At 38.5% G+C, this 25,299-nt stretch overlaps 1 protein-coding gene across 2 annotated transcripts in view; it reads right to left on the bottom strand.

The window, feature by feature from the left end:
• Positions 1 to 2,246: 2,246 nt before the first annotated feature.
• The window catches only part of CDC73 (cell division cycle 73), a 136,942-nt gene continuing 113,889 nt past the window's right edge, over positions 2,247 to 25,299 (bottom strand). The window contains exons 14-17 of one of the 2 annotated variants that reach the window (XM_002717688.5): positions 20,266 to 20,427; positions 15,576 to 15,676; positions 7,186 to 7,327; positions 2,247 to 6,318 (exon numbers count right to left, since the gene is read on the bottom strand). In XM_002717688.5, the coding sequence (XP_002717734.1) occupies positions 6,282 to 6,318; positions 7,186 to 7,327; positions 15,576 to 15,676; positions 20,266 to 20,427 (442 nt within the window). In that variant the 3' untranslated portion in view covers positions 2,247 to 6,281. Of the gene's footprint in view, positions 6,319 to 7,185; positions 7,328 to 10,929; positions 15,155 to 15,575; positions 15,677 to 20,265; positions 20,428 to 25,299 lie in introns of those variants that run through there. The other variant, XM_070054912.1, reaches the window with a different exon arrangement.

The raw sequence follows: 25,299 nt of genomic DNA, 5'->3' as shown, positions 1-25,299 counted from the left end.
TGCTGTTACAGGAGTGTTTCAAAAAGTCTGTGGAAAACGGAATTAAATGATAACTACTCGGTTCAAAAAATTTCAGAAATCCATGCAGTTTCTTTAAAATACACTTTTCTCAAAAACTTTCAAGTACCCTCATATTTTAAAACCAGCACCTTTTAGCCTTAAAATAATTAAACAGCATTTAAAACACATGCTTTACATATTCTACTCACCCAAGAGCAGATGAACAAAGAAACGCCAAAGGCAGGATACAAATACAAATCCAGTGGACACTTAGGAACTGATGAAAGTTAAGTTTGAATATGACCCATTAAATTCCTCATTAAAGAGAAATCTGTTGGGCTGGCAGTGTGGTTAAGCCACTGCCTGTGATCCTGGATGCCATACTGGAGATCAAAGAGTCAGCTATTCCACTTCTGATCTACCTTGTTGCAAATGTGCCTGGGAAGCCACAGAGGATGGCATTTTTGGGGGGGAACCAGCATTGTGGCATAGTGGGTAAACTCACTGCCTGACGTGCTGGCATCCTATATGGGTGCCAGTTCGTGTACTTCCAATACAGCTAGCTATCTGCTATGGCCTTGAAAAGCAGTGGAGGATGGCCCAACCTGGACCTCTGCACATACACAGGAGACCTGGACGAGGCTCCTGGCTCCCAGCTTCAGCTAGGCCCAGTCCCGGCTGGTGCAGCCATCTGGGGAGTGAACTCATTCAAATATATAAATAAATCTTTAAAAAATAAAATAGGGGCCAGCACTGTGGCTCAGCGGGTTAAAGCCCCAGCCTGCAGTGCCGGCATCCCATATAGGCACCGGTTCTAGTCCCAGCTGCTCTTCTTCTGATTCAGCTCTCTGCTATTGTATGGGAAAGCAGTACAAGATGGCCCAAGTCCTTGGGCACCTGCACCTGTGTGGGAGACCACAAGAAGCTCCTGGCTCCTGGCTTCAGATCGGCACAGCTCTGGCCACTGCAGCCATCTGAGGAGTGAACCAGCAGATGGAAGACCTCTCTGTCTACATTCTCTCTGTAACTGTCTTTCAAAGAAATAAAATAAAATAATAAATCCTTAAAAAAATAAAAATACTTTTGCTAAAAATTCATGTGTAATTACTGGGACCACTAATACACTGACACTGTTAATGGTTGACTACATGGAAGAACAATTTGCTTTGAAAGTATAAAATATTAAAATCAGGATGCTTGGGACTGGCGCTGTGGCACAGCAGGTTAACGCCCTGGCCTGAAGCAATGGCATCCCATACGGGCGCCGGTTCAAGACCTGGCTGCTCCACTTCTGATCCAGCTCTCTGCTATGGCCTAGGAAAGCAGAAGATGGCCCAAATGCTTGGGCCCCTGCACCCACGTGGGAAACCACAAGAAGCTCCTGGCTCCTGGCTTCAGATCGGCACAGCTCTGGCCGTTGCAGCCATCTGGGGAGTGAACCAGCGGAGGAAGAGCCCCCCCGCCCTGCCTCTCCTCTCTCTGTGTAACTCTTTCAAATAAATAAATAAATATTTAAAAAAAAAATGATGCTTAAACTGTAAAGGTAATAAAATTTACCAGCATATATTCTAAATCCTATTATAATAGGAAACTTGAAAACAACAGAATTTCTAGTTCAGAAAAACATGTAGTTTGCTACTTTTATGAATTCTTTTATGATTTATTTACCTTTATGAGTCTCAACATTACTTAAAGACTGTAAATGAATTTACCTCATTAGTTTTCAAAATAAGTACTTGTATTTCATTTATTACCAAAACAGAAATATTTTGCCTGATAATCTCAAGAACCGCTTCATGTAGAGACACCATCCCAACCTACCACACAGTTGCAGCCTTTTGGAGAGAGAGCTGGGTAAACAGCAGGAGGGTGGAAATATCCCCAAGATTCTCAATGTAAAGTACTGCCAAATGTTCTATTTACAATGAAACCTAAAATTGAAAAGCCAGCTGAGATAAAATCAGACTGTATAGAACATTTCATCAAGCCACACAGTGGCCCAAACTTACATTATATTCAAGAACCATTTTGCTTAAGAAGTATTACCAACAGTGGTTAACAATCACTGCCAGTGTCTACCCCAGGTAAAGGAGCTGTGTTTCTTACTAAGCATGATAATCACACTTGCAGGTTAAGTAACTTTCAGTACATGTAAAGTGGGCAGAAATGGAACTTAAGGGCACACAAAAATCCTGGGCAAAAGAGAGGGAGATCATTTGCTAAAATTTGACATATTATCACCCCACTTTTTGAATTTTGGCAATGAAATTAGTTTTATTTCATTAACTTTACTCATATAAAAATGTTTATCACACACTTCAGTAAATGGCACATATTTTTAACTTCCAAAATACTCTCATGAATACTACCTAGCCAAAATAATACACACAAACCAAAAGAAATCAATAAACTTAAAATATTACTTATTGTATATTTACTAAATATAATTCCTTACATATCTATTACACATTTTCAACTTTTCCTTAGTCATTATTCCATCATATGAGTATGGAAACAACACTGAGGTCAGTATGTCTAAATGTAGCAATGAATATGCCAGAACATACAGGATATGGCATTTCAAAAATTCCTAATCCAGTCCTTATTTTAAATCAAATTCAGTAGTTTATTCCCCCCTTTACTTCTAACACTAGAATCACCAGATGAATCCCAAAGCAAAGTGAATAGTAGAAATTCAGTCTGGTAATATTAAAAACTAATGTAAACTCAATTTGATTTTCATGTTGTCCTTTTTTATAGAAAAAAAAAAAACAGCAGCTGTCAACTTTTCAGTTAAAAATTCCTATGGCATTTATAAATCATTTTTCCTCAGCATTCTACATGAATGTTAACCAGATACAACAATCTTTTTTAAAAGTATGTGTGTGATATTATAATATAGTTCTCTGAAAAAAATTAACAACAAAAGTTCTCTACTTCAGTTGTGATTTACGTTTAATGAGCAATTTCAAAACACAAAGTTTAAAGCTGCTTTCTAAGCCATTAATTTTGACCAGTTCTGCAATTACTGTTTGTAGTTTTATGAATACACTGCTAGCCTCAAAGAATTTTATATACTACATTATTAGTTTAACAAAGTCCCTCCCACTCACCCGTCAGAAAAGAACGTCATCACTATAGTTTTGTTAGGAATCACAAAAAAAATGTTTTACTTAGGAAAAATATTCCCTTAATTGTTTTTAGGTAATGAATTTAGAGTAATTTTTACTTTTCTGTGTAGATCAATTAAAAAGCGTATTTTTCTTTTATAAGTACTGTCTCATTCTGTATGGTAGATAGGAAATTAATATTTTACTTCTTTCTACATTTTAAAAGAGATTTTCCTCATTATAAATTAGTTATTTCTACATGGATTGCTGTTGTTCTGCTGCTAAAAACAAAGTTATTAAAGGGTATGGACACACAGAAAACAAACCATCAACTATAACACCAGTCAGTCATGAAATATATTAAACATCACTTAAATACTAAAACAGGAAAATACTCCTTCTATATTAAATAAATAATTAAGATTTGAATTTGTCATATGGTATGTATGTAGGCCAATATCACCAATAAGGGTATGATCTAGTGCAAAATATAGACACACACACACAAACACACATACACAAGTAGCAGGAGGAAGAGGAGGAGGAAATACATTTAATACTGGTATTGTTTTCAACAACAAACCATTGGTACTCAATCCTTCTTGCACATTAAAACTATCTGGAGAAATTTTGAAAAGCACTGCTGATCAGCTCTCATTACAGACAAATTACATCAGAATCAGCATTCCAAAAAGTATGTTTTTATCCCTCCAAATGACTCTACTGTGCAGCCAGGGTTAACGGCTACTACACGCAGACTCTAGGCTTCTTACTTTTACCTGACTCATAAGAGTATCTTACGTGTAAAGAAAACAGAGGCATCTTTATAGGTGGACCAGACAAGAGTATCTCCATTTAATAATAAATTATGGTAAGTTGTTTATTAATGGGTACTTCATTTCTATTAAAATATTTATGCTTCATTCCCTGTAATTGTTATAATCATACTTCAAGACCAAGTACAAATTACTGTTTTGAAAAACATCAGTTACTCTGAAAATACAACATTCATTCATGCATCTGTAGTTACTGAATGCCTACTGTGTGCAAGGCACTGTGTTAGGTGCTAATGTAGGACTGAGTCTTAGAATGAATAGTGATTGGCTTGAAGTTTTGTTTTTGTTTGCTTGCTTCTTTTTTAGAATTAATGGTTATGAAATTAAATACGTGAACGTAAATAAGGAATTAAACTGCAGAAAAGAAATAAGAAACCAAGTTCATACGAAGAGACCAATTTTAAAATATATGGTATAGCATATTTGTACTTTTCCTAATGTTCTGTACAGCATTTCCAGGAGCCTCTGAATATACATAAGGCAAATTCAAAATAGAAAAATAAACCCTGTTCAAAGTAGATGTTAATTTTAACCATATTCTGTATCAAGCAAATTTCATATATAAATACCAAAAATCTTCATGGAAAGGTAGTTAATTTCTATTTGTAGTAGTCTAAACAAGTAATCTTCAACTGAAATCTTGTAGATTCTAGTCCTTAACTATTTCATCATGGTCTAATGTTAACAAATTTGAGTTTTCTTTTATGAAGAGGGAATGCAGAGAAGGGAAGAAAATGGGGATAGAATTGGTTCAAACTTTACAAATATACTAAAATCTAACATTTTAAAATGCTGACTGCTTTTCTTCTCAAGAACCTTATAAATTCCATATGAATAAATATCTTTCTATTTACTACAAGTATGGAACTTTTTGGCTACTTAAAAAATAAATAATAATTTCTTCTCATTTAATGATATCATTAAATTCCAAAAAGAGGACAGGTAGTCCAATGAAAACATAAGGAGCTAAATGTTTACATCTATCTATCGATCGATCGATCGATCAACAGATAGAAAGACAGACAGACCTAAGAAAGAATCATTGGGGAAAAAAGTGGAGAAAAAAACTGACCTATGATTCAATGAACAGCAACAGTTCTGGTTGCAAAAACAATTTAGGGGAATAAAATCATCAGTTCCTTTTAAGTAGTAACAGACGAGATCAACACTCAAGGAAAATGGTCATTCATTATACCTTGGATACAACACTCTGTAGAGAAATAGTAAAATATTTTACTAAGTTAAAATATAGGTTTTATATTTTATACCATATTGAATACACACATAAAAATACCAGTGTTTTTATCTTGTTTCTGTTCAGACACTTAATTAAGCAAATGTGTTCTTTGGTGTCTGGAGTTTATCAATATTTAGGGATAATGGAAGATAAGAACACCAAAACTGACATGCCAGAAATAGAAGACTGGAAATCCAATACCATATAAAATAAGAATCAAAGGTGGACTTTGGAGAAAAGATAAGGAAGTTAAAGTTACACTGCAATACAGCTGACACATAATCCTTTCCCCAACTCATACTCTGGCTCCCAAAATAAAAAGTAGTACAGCCTATTAAGTTTTTAATCTGTGTCTTGAGATTTTCCAAGTGGAAAGATATCACAGATAGAAATATATCATTCTAAGTTTTGAAATCACCAAAGTCAGGGAGAAGAATGTACATTCATGAACTGTATTCATTTGTAAGGTAAAGTCTGATATAAAGGCTGAACAGTTCAACCAAAATTGAAGAATTATTCTTGATTTTTCATTATTCCTTTTTAAATAGAATAAATGTAGATAGAGTAGACTTACAAGTTGACATTTTGATTCATTCAAAATAGTCACATCCCTTTGCTTGTTTTTTTAAGTTCCCAAGACTAAAATTTAACACCATTCATAACATAGCATTTTCAGTAAAAGGAATTCATAGAGCAATGAAAAATCAGAAGCAAGATGGCTTGGAGAGCCTTAAACCTCTAAATATACACACATTTATATCCTGCATCTATTTCCTAAAGAAACAAGTTTTAAGTAATGCTAATATAACCAATAGAGAAAAAACTTCTATCAAAATATACAATTTCAATTACAGACTAGAAGGCTAATATTAAAAAAATAGTTGTAAGCCAAAAGTTTGCTTAAATGGATGACAAGCATCACCCCTTTGAAGCACAAAGCATCAAATAAGGTCCTATAAAAAGATCAATCTGTGACCTTCTTCACTTGTTAAGTTCTTAATAAATTCATAAAGCTTGAGTGAGTCTTAGTCTTTAGATCAAGGTATATGTATCCATGTTTCTTAATCCAGATTTTCAGAAAAGGAAGAACCAAGCAATTCAGAATCTCAAGTGGGATTTATGCTTCACCATGTATCTGGAAAACAATATTATAATAGGTTATAATGATTACAGGAATTTTAGAATTTTTAGAATATTACATGTAAAAATATATTTACACTTCTTAATACAAAGAAACAAAGTGTTTTGTTTTCTGAAAAAGCTACAAAATTGATGCTGTACCCTTTGAGAATATAACTGCTTCTAAAGCAAACTAGAGGAAATGTTCCCAATATTAACTTCCATAATCCAGGAGCTTCCAGGTGGAATAAATGTTTTCCTTTAACACATTATCAGTTTAAAATATCTATCACCTCTGACTTTGAGGAAACCTACAAAACAAGTGAGATTTATACCAAGAAAATTACAGATCTGAAGGACCATCACAAAGAAAACAACAGATTCAGGGTACTATGCTCATATGATATTCTTAAATATGCCAATGACAAACCGTTATTATTGTAAATGGTTCTAAAACTCTATTGCACTAGTACATTACAAAAAATTTTAAAAACTTATTTCTACCATGGATTTCCCATGACCAAATAAATCCAGAGTCAGAGACCTCTCAGTGCTCGCAAAAAAACATAGAAATCACTTAATCTAAGCTCTCTGGATGGACACTGAGATTCAGAGAGGTCACACGGTTCAACAGAACCAAGACTTCTGACTCCAAGTTTAATATTCCTTCCCTATAAAGCTATAAACCCTTCATCTACCCATTTCTAAACAGTCAATATATCAAAGATATTTTCGAATTAGGTATTGAAGATCAAATTAGCCAATATTTGAAGAAGGGAATTGGAGAATATGGTTCACAACTCTAAATAACTGAAAATTAACTGAAGAGATAAGAAAATTACTACAACAAGCACAGGCAAGCATATGTTAGGGTCAGAATTACCTATCCAGTGTCTCCCAGAACCGTAAGAAAACTGGTCTATCCAAATGACGTTTGTGATAGCTCAGTTCTAACACTGTTACATCCCATTTCTGCACGTTTGGATCTAGACGAACTTCATCATACTTGAGATGGAACGCTTTAACTAAATGGGGGATGGAGAGACAAACAAGGTTTCACATTCAAAGTAGTATTAAAATTATAAGAACACTTTACAGAATAAAACACCAATATTAACCAGAAAACTAAAACAAAGAAATTTCAGTATTTCTTCTATCAACTGACACAACATTGTTCATCAAGTGATTTTTTAAGCAAATGCTATATACTGTAGTATCCTCAAAAATGTTCAAGAAATGCTTAGAGATAGTTTATACATGCCAGCCACTGAGGACTGAAATGAGTAAATCTAAGATAAAACGTTTTTGGAACAGTAAAAGAGAGTAAGAAAAAAACCTATCCAAATACAGTACAAAAGAAGCTACCACAGAACAATAAAAGAATACCTTTACCCAGATCATGAATTCATAAAAGGCAGGCTAACCGAAAGCGTAAAGGTCAGGTAAGAATTAAGCAAGCACAGGGAAGTGAGCCAGACACCAGAAGGAGCATGCCCAACAGAACATGATTTAATCTAGGAACTGAAAAAGTAAATGTAAGAGAACTGGACCACTCAAGGTAATACAGGAAAGGGTAAGAGACAGTAAAACAACAGAGGTTTGGAACAATGCTGGACTAGCCCGTATGAAAGTTCGTCTTTTAAGCGACATGGGGAATTCATTACAAAAGGTTTAGAAGGTTTAGTAAACACTAACAATACAATTTAGTAATCTAGTGGATAAAAAGATGTGTTTCTTCAATAGGGTAGAAGATACAGTTTATAAGAAAACTGGAAAATTAATGCTCTACCCTCTGAGAATAAAAGGACTTCTAGAGCCAAGCTACAGAAAATGTTCCCATTATTAACTTCTATAAGCCAGGAATTTCTAACAAGAATAAATGCTTTCCCTTAACATATTATCAGTTTAATATAATTCAAAAGATGATCTGGGAGATGAACAGGAAATGATGAAGAGGGGGACCAGAGGCGCGGTGCAGTGAGTTAAAGCCCTGGCCTGCAGCGCCGGCATCCCATATGGGCACCAGTTCGAGTCCCAGGTGCTCCACTTTCCATCCAGCTCCCTGCTAATGCACCTGGGAAAGCAATAGAGGATGGCCCAAGTCCTTGGGATCCAGCATCCACATGGGAGAAATGGAAGAAGCACCTAGCTTGTGGCTTTGGATTGGCTCAGTTCCGGCCATTACGGCCATTTGGGCAGTGAACTTCTCTCTCTGCAACTGTCTTTCAAGTTAAAAAAAAAAAAAAAAAATCCATTCAAAGGTGTATCTAACATTCAGCAAGTGTCTACTACATAGCTTAAACAGCCTAGGTACTCAGAACACAGTAATGACCATCCTCAAGGTAATTGCTCAAAAGATAAATATACAATATTCTGGTGGTATAATTGCTACTGAGGAAAAATAAAGCAAGCTGTGGATATAATAAAAGTGTGTAGGGAGTTACTTTAGATAGGCTATTGAGGAAAAACTCAATGAGAAAGTTATCTAGAAATAGATAATGGGAAATGTTGTCTTGCAAAGACCTTGGAAACAAGTCTTTCAAATAAACAAATGAAACTTTCATTGTAGGCAATGGTCTTTATGTAGAATCTTCTCAGCTACTGTATAGGAAATCTGGATTTTATTTATTTTTTTTAAGATTTACTTATTTGAAGAGTTACACAGAGAGAGAAGGAGGCAGAGAGAGAGAGAGAGGTCTTCCATACGCTGGTTCACTCCCCAGTTGGCTACAATGGCCTGAGCTGTGCCGATTCGAAGCCAGGAGCCCGCTGGTTCACTCCCCAGTTGGCTACAATGGCCTGAGCTGTGCCGATTCGAAGCCAGGAGCCAGGAGCTTCTTCCGGGTCTTCCACATGGGTTCTTGGGCCATCTTCTACTGCTTTCCCAGGCCATAGCCGAGAGCTGGATTGGAAGAGGAGCAGCCAGGGCTAGAACTGGCGCCCATATGGGATGCCAGCACTACAGGCGGCAGCTTTATCTGCTATGCCACAGTGCCAGCCCTGGAAATCTGGGTTTTATTACAAATGTATTAAGAAGACATTGGGAAATTAAAGGAAGAAGGTGAAATGATATGGCTTTCATTTTTAAAAGGTAAATCCAGGTATTGATAACAGAATTGTTTTCTGTGATTATCCAGCTGAAGCATGCCAGCTAGTTTATTACTGTTTTTGCAATCAGTTTACATCAATGGAGCTTTTGTTTTGCATGTGTATTTGTAAAACACTTAGCTTTTTTCCCCTAAACGTCTTCTATTTTTTAACTACCATATTATTATTGTTATCATTACCATCACCTAGTATTAGAGGTTTCTGAAGAGAAAACAACTGATTTGGTAAAACTTTTTGATAGCTTCTTTACGGAGTACCTGTTCTATAAGAATATTCAAATTCAACTCTTGATGGAAATTTAAAATGAGTAATTTATGAGGTATACAATTTACCTAGAGGTTAAGAGGCCTGCATTCCATATCAAAATGCCTACGTTCAATTCCTGGCTCCAGCTCATGATTCCAGCTTCCTGCTAATGCAGATATGCTGGGAGGCATGAAAAATTCAAGGAGTTTGCTCCTTCTACTCACATGGATTAAATTCCTAGCTCTTGACTTTGGGCTGTCCCACTCCCCGTCACTGTGGACATTTGGGGAATGAACCAGCAGATAGGTACTCTCCCACTTTCTGTCTATCAAATTACAAAAGAGTAATAACAACTTGTGCCCAGAAAGAAAGTTATTTCTAAATTATTTGCTTTTAGAACTTTCTTTGTAGAATACAAATTATTCATTTTTAATTTGTTATATTAACTTATTAACCGGGCTATGTGTTATATAGAGCTCAAAAAACTTATTTTCAGCCAGCGCCGTGGCTCACTAGGCTAGTCCTCTGCCTGCAGCGCCGGCACACCAAGTTCTAGTCCTGGTTGGGGCGCCGGATTCTGTTCCGGTTGCTCCTCTTCCAATCCAGCTCTCTGCTGTGGCCCGGGTGCTTGGGCCCTGCACCCGCATGGGAGACCAGGAGGAAGCACCTGGCTCCTGGCTTTGGAACAGCGCAGCGTGCCAGCTGTAGCGGCCATTTGAGGGGTGAACCAATGGAAGGAAGACCTTTCTTTCTGTCTCTTTCTCTCACTGTCTAACTCTGCCTGTCCAAAAAAAAAAAAAAAACTTATTTTCACAATACTATTTATATGCATGAAAAATATTTAACAGATTTGCTTTAAATCATTCTTTTTACACATATTTCAGCTTAAGCCACTTTGTACAACACCAGCATCCCATACAGGCACTGGTTCATGTCCTGGCTGCTCCACTTCTGAATTCAGCTCCCTGCTCAAAGTCTGGGAAAAGCAGTGGAAGATGGACCCACGTGTCTGGGCCCCTGCAACCCATGTCGGAGACCTGGGTGAATTTCCTGGCTCTTGGCTCAGCCCTGACCATTGCAGCCATCTAGGGAGTGAACAAGCAAATCAAAGATCTTAGTATCTCTTTCTCTCCCCCTATGCAGCTCTTTCAAATTAAATAAATAAATATTTTTTTAAAAAAAGGTTACCTGAAGTCAAAGTCCTATAATCTCCTTTAATAATGTCCATGGCTTTAATTGGTGTCTACCAGCATAGACAAATTTGTAAACTACAGCTGGGATATCAGAATTCAAAAAGTTTAAGTCATGACAAAGAAACACAGGAAGGTTTATGTCAACAGCCAAAGTATTTGCATGAAGCAATGATGTCAAGCAAACTTAATTAACATATTATACAACATCTTTCTATTAAGAAAAGGAATTAAAGATTATAAGCCTCTGAAAATACAACAGAAGAAGCTGTTTGGTGGTATAACAAATACTAATGTAAAATATTCACACAATTCAGAATTACTCTTTTTGGCAAACTTCATGAATCCTTAAAGCACTGGGGCAGGAGAGGGGGGGAGTGGCAAACAAAGGAAATTAAATACAAGAGGTGCCCTATTGAATAATATTTAGATACAATGCAGACAAATAACAATATAGAATACTGTTAAAAGAAATTTCTCAGCAGAAACAACCAAGAATTGAAAGAAATCAATACTAAAAAATCTTGATCAAAAATCTATAGTCACTTCAGATATAAAGAGTCACATCTAGTTAGAAATTCAAACTTCTCATTATAATTTTGAAAATATTTCATGAGTATCATGCAATTCAAGATTTATTATATTCTCTAAAACTTTGTACTTTATTATCATAATTATGCAATATAATAGAAAACACAATATTTTTATATAACCCTATGCTACATAGAAGCTATCATTTTCATATGTGTTCTAAGTGGGAAAAGGGCAGGATACCAGAAGGAAAGGGAGCTAAGAGCTCACAAGATAAAACACTTCTAAGTTTCTGGCTTGGAGAAATTACAGAAAAAAAATTAATTGAGGACAAGAAATGGTTTGAGAATGAGGAAGAGTCTGACAACCAACTCCATTAGGAACTGGGTGAATCTGATGTACCAATGGAGTATCATGGAGAAATCATCTGGTAGTTGGAGAGATAGCAGTCACAGAATATAAAGACAGAGAAACAACCTTTAGAATAAGAAAATACAGATGCTAAAAGTGAAAGCCACTAGATCTTGAGAAAGCATTCTGAATTAAGGGGGAAGAGAAATGGGAAAATATAGCTTTATTAGCTAGACAGAGGGAATGCAAGGGAATGCAAGATACAGAGTAGCAAGTAGATGGAAAAGAACTTTAAAAAAGAAATGAAATCAATGGAATCCAATTCTGAAAAGGGGTCAAAAGCATCCAATACTTGGTTACTGGTGACTTCGGTAAGAACAGTTTTAGTGGAGAGCAAAACACAGGCTACAGTGGACTGAGAATTGAACAGGAAGTGAGTTAGTGGAGACAATTCTTTCCAAAGAGTTGTCAAAGGGAAGGAGAGTAGCCACAGGGAAAGGACAAGGTCAAGGGTAAAAGTTTTGCTTTCTTGTTCTCAGATGGAAGGGCCAGGAGCATTTATAAATGCTCTCAGAAAGGAGCCAGAGAAAGGAAAGCTGAGGAAGAAAGAACACCTCACTGAAGAAAATCACTGACAGCTTGAAGACATTCTAATCCTTTTTGTTACAATACCATTCAATAATCCACTCAAGTTCAATACTTTTCAGATACATGAAACACATCAATTATGTTTACCTGCATTAAAATTGCCCTTCTATCGATCCTTGTATATTTTTAACTTTCTGTTTATGAACTGTTTGTGGATCATTTAAGTTTTAGAAGTAATAAAGAATCATCAATATCAGTAAAATTAGAATTCATTTTTAAAAATGAGAAGGTGAAAAGACAACAAGTGGTTAGGACCTTCAAGCTTCAGCAGTATCTATTGAAATTAGTACACTGTTAGGAAAAACTGGGTTGTTAAAATCCTGGCTGCTCTACTTCCCATCCAGCTCCCAGCTAATGTGTCTGAGAAAGCAATGGAGAAGGGCTCAAGTGCTTGGGAGACCCAGATGAAGTTCCTGGCTCCTAGCTTTGGCCTGGTCCAGCCCTGGTCCTTGCAGCCATCTGGGGAGTAAACCAGCGGATGAAGATCTCTCTCATCTCTCCTTCTAACTCCACCTTTCAAATAAATAAATAAAGATCTCCCATCAAAACTCTGGCAAAACTGCCCATTGTTTAGGGTGAGGAACAAGCAAGAATACTGTGCTAGCAGAAAAGATCTCCCTGGTGGAGCTTTTCCAGGCATTTTTCTGCCAAACCTTTTGCTAACTTTCTCAAAGCACTCTCCCAGTAAGTAGATGTTATTATTCTTTGACCCTCCAGAAAGTCAATAAGCAAAAAGCAATGCATATCCCAAAAACCTGTTGCCATGCCCTTGGTTCTTGACTGGTTTGCTTTTGCTGTGATGGCCCCACTTCCAGCTCTTGGTAGACAGTACTCTGACTGTGCTGTCTTCAGAATTATGATGGTAAAGTCATATTTCTTCCAAGAAATGCTTCAGGATCTCAGTCCTATTTGTTTAAAATTTTCCACTGAGAGCTCTGCTCTTGTCTGCAGTTGACAAGCATGCAACAGTTTTGACATCCATCAAGCGGAAAAGTTTGCTCCACTTTAATTTTTCAGTCAGAGTGGTGTCAGCAGAACCAGCAGAGATGTTTGTGCTGTTGGCAATTGTTGCTGTTGTTAATCACTGGTATTCTTGAATTAGGACACAAAGAAGATCAAACTTTTTCTTCACAAATCAGTGTGGATGGTCTGCAGCTTTGAGCTTTATCTCCTACACCACCCTGTCTCTTAAATCAAGTAATCCATTTGTAAACTGCTGATTTCTTTGGGCTTTGTCTCCATAAACTTTTATAAGCAGAGGCTTCCCCATTCTTCCACGTAGGCATCATCAATTTGATGCTTGTTTTTGCTTCCATTTTAAAATAATTCACGTTGCTCTAACAGGAGCTCGTTTCAAACTGATGTTTTATCCTCCTCAGTGTCTTAAGCTAGATCTTGTTCAGACATGTTGTAATAAGTTAGAATGAGTTTACTTTGGTGAAAAAAATCTTAAAATCCATGCATACTTTTTTCATAATATGGATTTCCATAAACTTCTTTCAAAAATTATTGGAGGTACACACACACACACACACACACACGAGAGAGAGAGAGAGAGAGAAAGAGAGAGAGAAACATGCATACCTGCATGTGCAATCCCATCAGCCGGTTCACCCGCCACCTGCTCAGAGTGTTCTTGGTTATGCCATTCCAATGCCAGGAGCTGAAAAGTCTCCCATGAAGGTGGCAGAAAAGCAACTACCTAACCATTTACCACTGCCTCTCAGTGTCTGCATTAGCAGGAAGCTAAAGTCAAAAGACAGAGCCAGGGCCGGTGCCGCGGCTCACTTGGCTAATCCTCTGCCTGTGGCGCCAGCACCCTGGGGTTCTACTCCCAGATGGGGCGTCGGTTCTGTCCTGGTTGCTCCTCTTCCAGTCCAGCTCTCTGCTGTGGCCCAGGAGGGCAGTGGAGGATGGCCCAAGTGCTTGGGCCCTGCACCTGCATGGGAGACCAGGAGGAAGCACCTGGCTCCTGGCTTTGGATTGGCGCAGCATGCTGGCTGCAGCAGCCATTTGGGGGGTGAACCAACAGAAGGAAGACCTTTCTCTCTGTCTCTCTCACTGTCTAACTCTACCTGTCAAAAAAAAAAAAAAAAAAAAAAAGGACAGAGCCAGGAACTGAATCCAGATACTACAATGTGTTCTGCCCCTTCAGAACTTTTTTGAAGGCCACCATATTTAATAAAAATATGAGCCACATGAAATAATCCTTTAAACAGGTATGTGCCTGTAAGTCCTCTGTGCTGAAGCCAAAATGATGAGTGAGGCAAAAAAGGCATCTTTTCAAAGTGGAACTTACACTATAAGAATGTAAAAGCTAGGTGAGGTCAAGCAATAATTAAGTGCTACCAAGAAAATAAAACCGCTTAGAGCGCAATTAAAATGAAGTGCAGTGTATTTCAAATAGGACCGTTTACTGAGATCTGAATGAAATAAGAAATGCAATGATACACAATCATTTATTAAGATGATGGGATAGGAGCCAGCACTGTGGCGCAGCAGGTTAACGCCCTGGCCTGAAGTGCCAGCAACAAATATGGGTGCCGGTTCGAGACCCAGATGCTCCACTTCCATAGCAGCAGCTCTCTGCTATGGCCTGGGAAAACAGTAGAAGATGGCGCAAGTCCTTGGGCCCCTGAACCTGTGTGGGAGACCCAGAAGAAGCTGCTGGCTCCTGCTTTCTGATCGGCGCAGCTCCAGCCATTGCAGCCAATTGGGGAGTGAACAAGTGGATGGTCTCTCTCTGTGTAACTCTGACTGTCAAATAAATAAATAAATCTTTAACCAAAAAAAAAAAAAAAAAAAAAAAAAAGAGAGAGAGAGAGATGATGGGATAGCTGGTAAATACATATGGCACTATAACATACAGATGCATCATCTACTCAGCCAAAGTCAATCCAGTTAAAAACTGGCAGTCCACTGTAATGAAAACATGTGGATATGCAGCAGTATTAATGATTTTTTAGTGACCAAAAAATAGTGCTATTGTATAGGCAATAATTGCTTTTAGATAAAACTACACAGAAAATATTGTACAATTTCAAAGGTTTTCAAACAAATACAGAGCTAAAAAGTTAACATTAAGTAAGTTGCATAAGAGTGATACTTTAAAATACTTTAAAATACAATCAAAGATGGCTCATTCTTTTAAAGTAACAACACTTAGTGTAGATAAACATTAGAAGAAATAAAATCTTACTTTTAGCGAATATATCAACCGGTGATCCATCAGGCAAAAGCCATGGCCAACCTTTGAACTGCCAAGCAGGACCCTGTACAAAAACTGCTACGACCCGGTCCCTGCAAAGAGATAAGGGGATGAAGAGAGGGTGGTGGGAAGAGCGTCTCAGTCCTAAGCTTCAGTTACTGGAAATCCCCAAGAAAAGGGTCTCCTACCAACCCTCTTAGGAGGTGAATACAGTAAATACACTACCTTAACTTTCCAATATATCAGCGTTTAGAGCGCATTCATGACTGCTGTACTTCCCATACATTTGTTTTTGTACCCAAGCTTTTTAATATAACTGTATATACAATAATTCTGTGTGACTGATTTAGTCCTTTTGCTTTCCCTCCAATGAGAATAGCTGCTCACCCATTAACTGAAAAAGATGGTTTCACAGGAGAAAAATTTTAAATTCAAACACATCTTAAATATTTTATTTTTCTATGCCCTCATATTTCATGATTTTGTACAACATTCCATTAAACTGAGAATCTGTAAATAGTGCAATACACAGTTCAAGACTACAACTAAAGAGGAGGGAACAAAGCATTAACAATATGGTTTATATTAGTAACACACAGTGAGTATTTACTATTGAAGGCATTCTATATTACATATATTAACAAACCATCTTCATTCAAAGAACTCAAGAAACTCAACAACAAAACAATCCATTTAAGAAATGGATAAAGGACATGATCAGGCATTTTTCAAACGATGAAATACAAATGGCCAACAGACACATGAAAAAAAAAAAAAAAACAAGAAAGAAAAAAAGGCTCAGAAAACTGCAATGAGGTTTCACCTCAATCCAGTTACAATAGCTATCATCCAAAGATCAAAAAAACAATAGCCGGCGCCACGGCTCACTAGGCTAATCCTCCGCCTTGCGGCACCGGCACACCGGGTTCTAGTCCCAGTCGGGGCACCGGATTCTGTCCCGGTTGCCCCTCTTCCAGGCCAGCCCTCTGCTGTGGCCCGGGAGTGCAGTGGAGGATGGCCCAAGTGCTTGGGCCCTGCACCCCATGGGAGACCAGGAGAAGTACCTGGCTCCTGTCTTCGGATCAGCGCGGTGCACCGGCTGCAGCGGCCATTGGAGGGTGAACCAATGGCAAAAGGAAGACCTTTCTCTCTGTTTCTCTCTCTCACTGTCCACTCTGCCTGTCAAAAAATTAAAATAAATAAAATAAATTTAAAAAAAAAATAAATGATGGCAAGGATGTGAGGTAAAAAGGTACCCTAATCCACTGTTAGTGGGAATGTAAACTGGTACAACCATTATTGAAGACAGTATGGAGATTCCTCAGAGATCTGAATATATATCTACCATGTAAGATCTAGCCACCCCATTCCTGGGAATTTACTCAAGTGAAATGAAATCAGCATGTGAATTATTTGTGCCCCCATGTTTGCTGCAGTTCAACTGACAATAGATAAGATATGGAATCAACCCAGATGTCCATCAACTAATATCTAGATAAAGAAAATGTGGTATATGTACACACACACACAACACCATGAAATACTACTCAGCCATAAAAATTAATGAAATTCTTTTACAAAGAAATGGATGTAAATGGAAACCACTATGCTTAGTGAAATAAGCCTGTCTCAAAACTACCAATATCCCATTTTTTCTCTGATAAGTGGCAGTTAATACTGAATACAAAAGAATGTACAGGGATGAAATGGACATTCTGGAATATGATTGTTGTTCTAAGCTCTTGTTTATACTCCTGCGGAACAGTTGTCTTCCTTCTTTTATTTGTTGAATATTGTGATTAGTGGCAAATTAAGCCTCTGAATATAGAGTGGATTAAAATTATGTCTTTGCAAAAACTGATGAAGAGAGAGGAGGGATGGAGAGGGTGAGGGGCTGGTGGTGAACAGGGGAGTGAGAGAAGTGTGGTTGTCTTCTTGGAACTGTACGTATGGGAGTGCATGAAATCAGCTCTCTTTATATTAATAATAATAATTGAGATGACTATTATACAGCTCCATTTAGCAGATGAGGACACAGAAGTAAATGGGCACACTAGAGAATAGTCCACATGTGAGAAAGGGAGAAAGGAGGGAAAGGGAGAGAAGGCAGGAAGACAGGAGAATGAATCCTGGTCCTGGGTACTGGATAGGCTCCTGTTCCTGCTGTGGGATTAATAACAACAGCCATCTCAGTGTTACCATGACAACCATTCTGACCTGGAAATTCTCTGAAAGGGTGTTGGGAATGTCTAAAGCCTTGCAGGCCACATTTTGATAACCACGGCAAGAGACAAATACTCTATATTAAACCAGGGTTATCTTTTATTCAAATGAAGATCTATAGAAACTATCGAAGTTATCATAAAAGACTATCAGTTTAAAATTCTTAGTCTGCTTAAGTCTTTGAAGGTAAAATGTGAAAGTTTAGCAAACTAAAAAGAATTTGCTGGATAGAGGTTATCTAGCTCCTACTTTGGTCTCACAATGGCAGGGGAACAGAATAATGTTTCTTGCCATTAATTTTTTTTGTTTTTTGACAGGCAGAGTTAGACAGTGAGAGAGAGAGAGAGACAGATAGAGAGAGAAAGGTCTTCCTTTTTCCATTGGTTCACCACCCCAGTGGCCACTACCGCCGGCGCACCGCCGATCCGAAGCCAGGAGCCAGGTGCTTCCTCCTGGTCTCCCATGTAGGTTCAGGGCCCAAGGACCTGGGCCATCCTCCACTGCCCTCCCGGGCCACAGCAGAGAGCTGGACTGGAAGAGGGGCAACCAGGACAGAATCCAGCGCCCCAACCGGGACCAGAACCGGGGATGCCGGCGCCACAGGCAGAGGCTTAGCCTAGTGAGCAGCGGCGTGGCCTGCCATCAATGGCCACTGCGGCCGGCACACCACGCTGACCCAAAGGCAGGAGCCAGGTGCTTCTCCTGGTCTCCCATGGGGTGCAGGGCCCAAGCACTTGGGCCATCCTCCACTGCACTCCCTGGCCACAGCAGAGAGCTGGCCCGGAAGAGGAGCAACCGGGACAGAATCCGGTGCCCCAACCGGGACCAGAACCTGGTGTGCCGGCGCCGCTAGGCGGAGGATTAGCCTAGTGAGCCGCGGCGCCGGCCCCCACCATTAATTCTTGAAAAGGATAATTAAAATGAAAGAGCAAAGCCATGTGACACCAAGGGCTACCGGTCCTAGCACATATTCATCAGCAATATTTTACAGCACACTGATGGCACTTGCACTCTGCATTATCACTCTGTACAAATAGTTGCAAATATAAATGGTGTAACTTTTCTACTTGGCTTGCAACATCATATCTGAAGCTCTCATATTATTCACTTGATACACATTACTCAAAGTATCTGCTAGGTATCAGGAAGAATTATAACAAAAGGAGCTTTTATTCTTTAGTGAATTTATAAAATATTAACATTCTTAATGACTTGACTTCTTAATGTCTGAAAAGTAATGAGTAATTCAAAGGTAAATTTCATATCACACACCATGTTATATTCTCTGTATCAGAGATATGTGGACTTGGAATTTTTACTCCAACCCAGATCAATGAAACAACTTAAAGACAATGCAAATGAATGAATTTATAGGTACCTCATACTATAAAGTTTAGTATTTTTTAAAATAACATTTTAATGCAATAAAAGAGCTGTATCAGGGCCAGCATTGTAGCCAGCACATTGTGGGTTATTCCTCCACCTGCAACACCGCCAACCCACATGGGTGCTGCCTGAAGTTCTAGCTGCTCCACTTCTGATCCAACTCCCTGCTACTGCACCTAGCAAAAGAGCATATAATGGCTCAAGTACTCGTGCCCCTGCCACCCATGTTGGGGACCAGGATGAAGTTCCAGGCTCCTGCTCATGGTCTGGACCAGCCCCAGCTATTGCAGCCATTTGGGGAGCAAACTAACAAATGGAAGACTAACTCTGCCTTTCAAATAAATAAATAATTCTTAAAAAAATAAATAAGAGCTGTATCATGATATAAAAACTAATCATAACAAGTTTTATTTAATTCTTCCATTATAATTAAAATAATTGTCATTACTATTATTTCTTACCAGAAAACCTGAATTCTGCTAATCAAAAAACTAAAATACATTAAAGTAACATTAGTCCAGTTGTTCTATTCTCTTTTTTTATTTCTTTTTAGGTAGAGAGATAGAGAGAGAGAGAGAATTTTCCATCTGCTGGTTCACTACCCAAATGGCTTCAATGGCCAAGGCTGAGCCAGACCAAAGCCAGAAGCCAGGCACCTCTTTCCAGATCTCCCAGGTGGGTGCAGGGAGCTGGATTCAAAATGGAGCAGTCAGGCCACTGTCCGGAGCACATATGGGATGCTGGCACCGCAGGTGCAGGCTCAACCTCTACACCACAGCACTGGCCCCAACCTGTTCTGTTCTAAAAGCTCATCTGGAACAAATGAACAAGTGGAAATAATTTTTTACTCTAATTTCTTCACAAGTTATGGTGCTGTTTCTTTTAAGCAAAATATAATGTTTGGGTGTTACTAGAATGTTAACAATGGTGATAACACATTAGATTCACACACATTAACCTAGTTTTCAGAGATACTTTCTATTTAGAACCCATGATAAAATCTGATACATCTTCAATAAAATTAACAGTAAAGAAAAAGTAATTAATTTTAAACCAATAAAAGCCATCTTACCAATCTTGAGGCATAAGTTTAAGGGGCTGGTCTACGACTCTATAAGGTACTGTGACACTAATTGCAGTGCCTCCTGGTTGCATTTGGTCTTTTCTTCTCTGTATTAGTGTTTCATTTTCTCGTTGACATCCCTGTTTCTTCTTTTCATCCGATGGGACAAATCTGAGAAAATGGAGTTAAGAGACAGTCAAATGTACTAAACATGATGAAAATGGAAAACAACTTTTATCACAAAGTGATACTAATTTTTAGTCACAGTTTTTTAACACATGGTGATAGGGATGGTCCTTCTCATACCAACTTCACAATTGAAGAAAAATTTAAAATTTCCATATCATTTAAAAATTTACCACAGATAATTACTTGCTCCTTATGGATTTATTTATCAATCAAGTTACAATTTTTATAGTTTGCTTTAAAAAAAATAAAAATTCACAAACCCAACTGGTATCGACTGCAGACTTGCTGTTTGGTGTATGGGGTGAGACGCCCACATATTATTTATAAAAAAGAGAAAGAAAATGTCAAATGTAACATTAGCAGTTGGGGTTTTGTAAATATTGAAGATTTGAAAGTCAGAGTACAGAGAGGGGGTTAAAGACAGAGAGATCTTCCATTCACTGGTTCACTCTCCAAATGGCAGAGTCAGGCAGAAGTCAGGAACCAGGAGCTTCTGCTGGGTCTCCCACATGGGTAGCAGGTGCTGAAGCACTCATGCCCCTTTCCATTGCTTTTCCCATACCATTAGCAAAGAGCTGGATCAGATGTGGAGCAGCCAGAACATGAACCAGTGCCTATAGGGGACATCAACATCACAGGCAGTGGCTATACCCACCATGCCACAGTGCCAACCACTAGCACTCTGAAGGATGAAACGTATTTTTAAAACTCAATATATGTAACTTGGAAACTGACCTCTAATATAAAAGCATTACGAAAGTACTTCAAGTAAACAGTAAGTCTAATTCATTGCCCTTTAAGTTGCATCATACATGGGGACGTACAAAACACAGTTTCCTACCCTTGTGAACTTCTGTTCTAGATACATAAAATAAAGGGATCTCACTTTCCAAAAGAAAGATGCTTTGCTTTAACTTATCTCTATCCATCAATACCCAGATGGAGTTAAATGTTTAAATTCCTAGGTATAATACTGCAACTTCCTCTTCTCTGGCTTGTGATATTTTAATATGATGTGAAAGTATAAAACTATATAAAATTACTTACAAACTTTTATAAAGATGAAAGAACTGCAAGATACAAATGAGTGACATATTATAATAACCAACTAATAAAGTCTGTTAAACCCCTAATTCCATTCCTGATGTGTCACAGCCAGCACTACACAGAATCTGCATGTTGACACATTGGTTGCTCCATGTGCTATCAAAGTGACTTATGTAGTTTTTTATTTAATCACAGTCCTAGGATTTTTCAAGGCCCAGTAGTTTAATTTTTTATTGTATTTAAGTATTCTCTTGAAAAAGTAGCCTTCTGTTAGCAGTAAAAGAGGTCTTATTTCAAAATGCTTTTCAGCCTGGATCTTACCTGATAATTTAAGGACTGATTTTATGACCTTCTCTCCTAGAGCACCCTAAAAAGACCAGTGGGGGCCGGCGCCATGCTCACTTGGTTAATCCTCTGCCTGTGGCACCGGATTCTAGTCCCAGTTGCTCCTCTTCCAGTCCAGCTCTCTGCTGTGGCCCGGGAAGGCAGTGGAGGATGGCCCAAGTGCTTGGGCCCTGCACCCCATGGGAGACCAGGAAGAAACACCTGGCTCCTGGCTTCGGATCAGCGCTGCGCCGGCCGTAGCGGCCATTTGGGGAGTAAACCAACAGAAGGAAGACCTTTCTCCCTGTCTCTCTCTCTCTCACTAACTCTATCTGTCAAATAAATGACAATAAAAAGACCAGGGTTCCCCATCCAGCCAAAATCTCTTTCACTTGTTCACTCTACTGTAACTTCATCAGAATTTCCATACAAACCAGAGCCTTCACCTGGATGGAACTGGGTATTTCTCCTGATACGGACTGCACTACCTTCAGGTCATCTCAGGAACACCCTCACCTACTGCAATCTTTCTTTTTAAGTTTCCATAAAGCACTTGGTTGTTGCAAGAATATATTGAATTTGAGGTCATTTCTCCAACAAGGAAGAATTCACAAATATCATGAATTTATGCTTCATTTCAGTGTATTTCTATACATGCAATAACATTTTTATTGGCATAAAATTTACAGAGTGAAATGCACAAATGAGTCCTGAGAAATGCATACTCAGTTTAAGCTTCATTCCAATCAGAGGGTTAAGCCGCCCAGCCTGTGAAGCCTGCATCTAATAAGAGCATGGGTTCAACCCCTGGTTGTCCCAGTTCCGATTCAGCTCTCTGTAATGCACCTAGAGAAGCAGCAAGGGTGGTAGCTCAAGGGCTGGGACCCTGTTACACATGTGGGAAATCCAAGTGGAGTTCCAGGCTTCTTGCTTCAACTTGGCCCACCCACAGCCATTATGGCTATTTTGTGAGTGAAGCAGTGGATAGAAGATCTCTCTAATTCTGCCTTTCAAATAAATAAATTCTCTTAAAAGAAAAAGTTTGTTCTTTTTTTATTATCGAGTAGAATTCTAACTAAAAATACACCACAATTTGTTTACCCGTTCCCCGCCAGTGGGCATTGATTGGTTGAGACTATAACAAAAACACTAGAGACTAAATGGTATACAAAGAACAAAAATTAATTTCTCACTCTTCTAGAGGCTGGGTAGTCCAAGATCCAGATGCTGGCACAGTATCTGTGCAGACCTGCTTCCTGGTGCACAGATTGCAGAACAAGGGAGCTCCTCAGGCTGTCTTTCACAAAGGCACTAAGAGCGTTCTTGAGGGAGGTGCTCGAAAGAACTAAGGTTGCCCCAAAGGACCTACTTCCTAGTATTAAGTTGGTGATAAGGATTCAACAGAAGAATGGGGAGAGGAAGAGGGCACACTTAGTCTATAACAAGGCTGTTTCAAAATGTGGGTTAGTACCTCACAATCAAAAGGATGAATGTGATAATTTTGGTTTTACAGCCTATCACACCTGGATTTGGTTTTGTGCAATTCTGTAAGTCTTTATTACTAAAGTACTTTACATAATTTGTCATCTCCCCACTAGACTCCAGGTTTCTTGAAGGCAGAGCCAGTCACTAAGGCGGTTCACTCAAACCAGTAAGTGTGCTGTGCATTTATCCTGTCCTCAAATACTAGCTGAACCAAAAAGTCTAGTCTGAAAGAATCCTTATCATTTAAGATTTCTAAGGGCTCTGAAACTTCCATCAAGGAATGATGGCAATTATATATTAGAATGTATTTTTACAAGGATTTAAAAAGCACAAGCAAAAAGGAACATTACAAAATTAAAATCTTAAAATTATGTATTTTATTTCTATTATGATAATATGCCATACTTCCTAAGTAACGAACAATACTTCCAAAGAAAACAAAAAATTACTAATAAAGTATAAAAACATCTACTAGCAAGACAAAGAATGCTTGGTCTAAAGTCTGAGTAAACAAGGGAACTCACAAAAGTAGTAACACTGTACACTGCCATCCACAGAAGGCATATGCAAACCAATGAAACTCAGGTTGTTTTTAGTATCTCACTGGGCCTCTGGAAGAAAATACAGCATGAATTCTCTTGGTGTAGTGAGTCTAAACATGTACTTTTCCTCATAAACCTGGGACTTTCAGGTTAAGTTCAATGTAAACTGGAAATAAACCCATTGCCTGCCCTCTTTCCTCCCTAACTCCCAGCCCTAACCCCTACTCTGGCAATTAAAGGAAAATCAAATGTTTCAAAATCATAGGCTGTGGCGTAGTGGGTTAAGCCTCCATCTGCGGCTCCAGCATCACAAATGGGGGCCGGTTCATGTCCAGGCTGAACTTCTTGCAGTCCAGCTCTCCGCTGTGACCTGGGAAAACAGTGGAAGATGGCCAAATGCTTTGGGTGGCTGCACCCACATGGGAGACCCAGCCGAAGCGCCTGGCTTCAGATCAGCCCAGCTCTGTTGTTGCAGCCATTTAGCGAGTGAACCAGTGGATAGAAAACATTTCTCTCTGTTTCTCCTTCTCTCTGTCTGTAACTCTACCTCTCAAATAAATAAATAAAAACTAAAATAGGAGGAAAAAAAAAAACAACTGTGAACTGGACCTTACCTGCTGCAAGAACAATAATATCTGGATGCGCAACTCAAGGCCACCGTTGTGGTGTAGCAGGGTAAAGCTGCAGCTTGAAATGTTAGCATTCTATACAGGCACCCATTCACATCCCTGCTGCTCCATTTCCAATCCAGCTCCCTGCTAATGGCCTGGGAAATATTGGCCCAAGCTTTTGGGTCCCTGCTCTTGGCCCCTGGCCTCAGCCTCACCCAGCACCAGCCATTGTAGCCACCTGGAGTGAACTAGTGGATGGAAGACTGATCTCTCTCCTTCTATCCCTTAGCCCATCTCTGTAACTAGGCCTTTCAAAATAAATAAATAAATCTTAAAAAAAGAAAAAAAATCTTAAATCAAGAATCTAAAATAATGCTAGGTTGGTAATGCACCCAAGTGCTTAGCCAACAGTGTGTCAATCGTCTCTGGAATACTCCCACATTACTAGGAACTTGAAGAATTTCCACAGGAAAAAAAATTGAGAAAAATGACAGTAAACAAGTCAGTGAAAAACAGTAAAATGAGTATTAAGAAACTAAATACATAAGTAAACAAAATATTGGGAATGAAACATTCAAAATAAAAAGGTAACTGTTAAGTCCAAATATTGCAATTATCAAAAATTAAAGCTGGTAAAACAGGCTTGCAAAAACCAGCAGGGAAAAAAATTACAAAGACAGACCAAATATTTGAAAAAGAACTAAAGAGAACCACTGAAACTGAAATAAACAATATCTGAAATTTAAAATACAACAGATAGACTTAACATCAAATTAACACATGGTCAAACAGACACAACTATGAATTAATCTTAAAAACGAAAACAAAAAACAAAAAACAAACAA

Source organism: Oryctolagus cuniculus, chromosome 13 (assembly GCF_964237555.1).
Source record: "Oryctolagus cuniculus chromosome 13, mOryCun1.1, whole genome shotgun sequence".
Classification (NCBI taxonomy): Eukaryota; Metazoa; Chordata; class Mammalia; order Lagomorpha; family Leporidae; genus Oryctolagus; species Oryctolagus cuniculus.
This window is presented reverse-complemented; position numbering and strand designations above follow the sequence as displayed.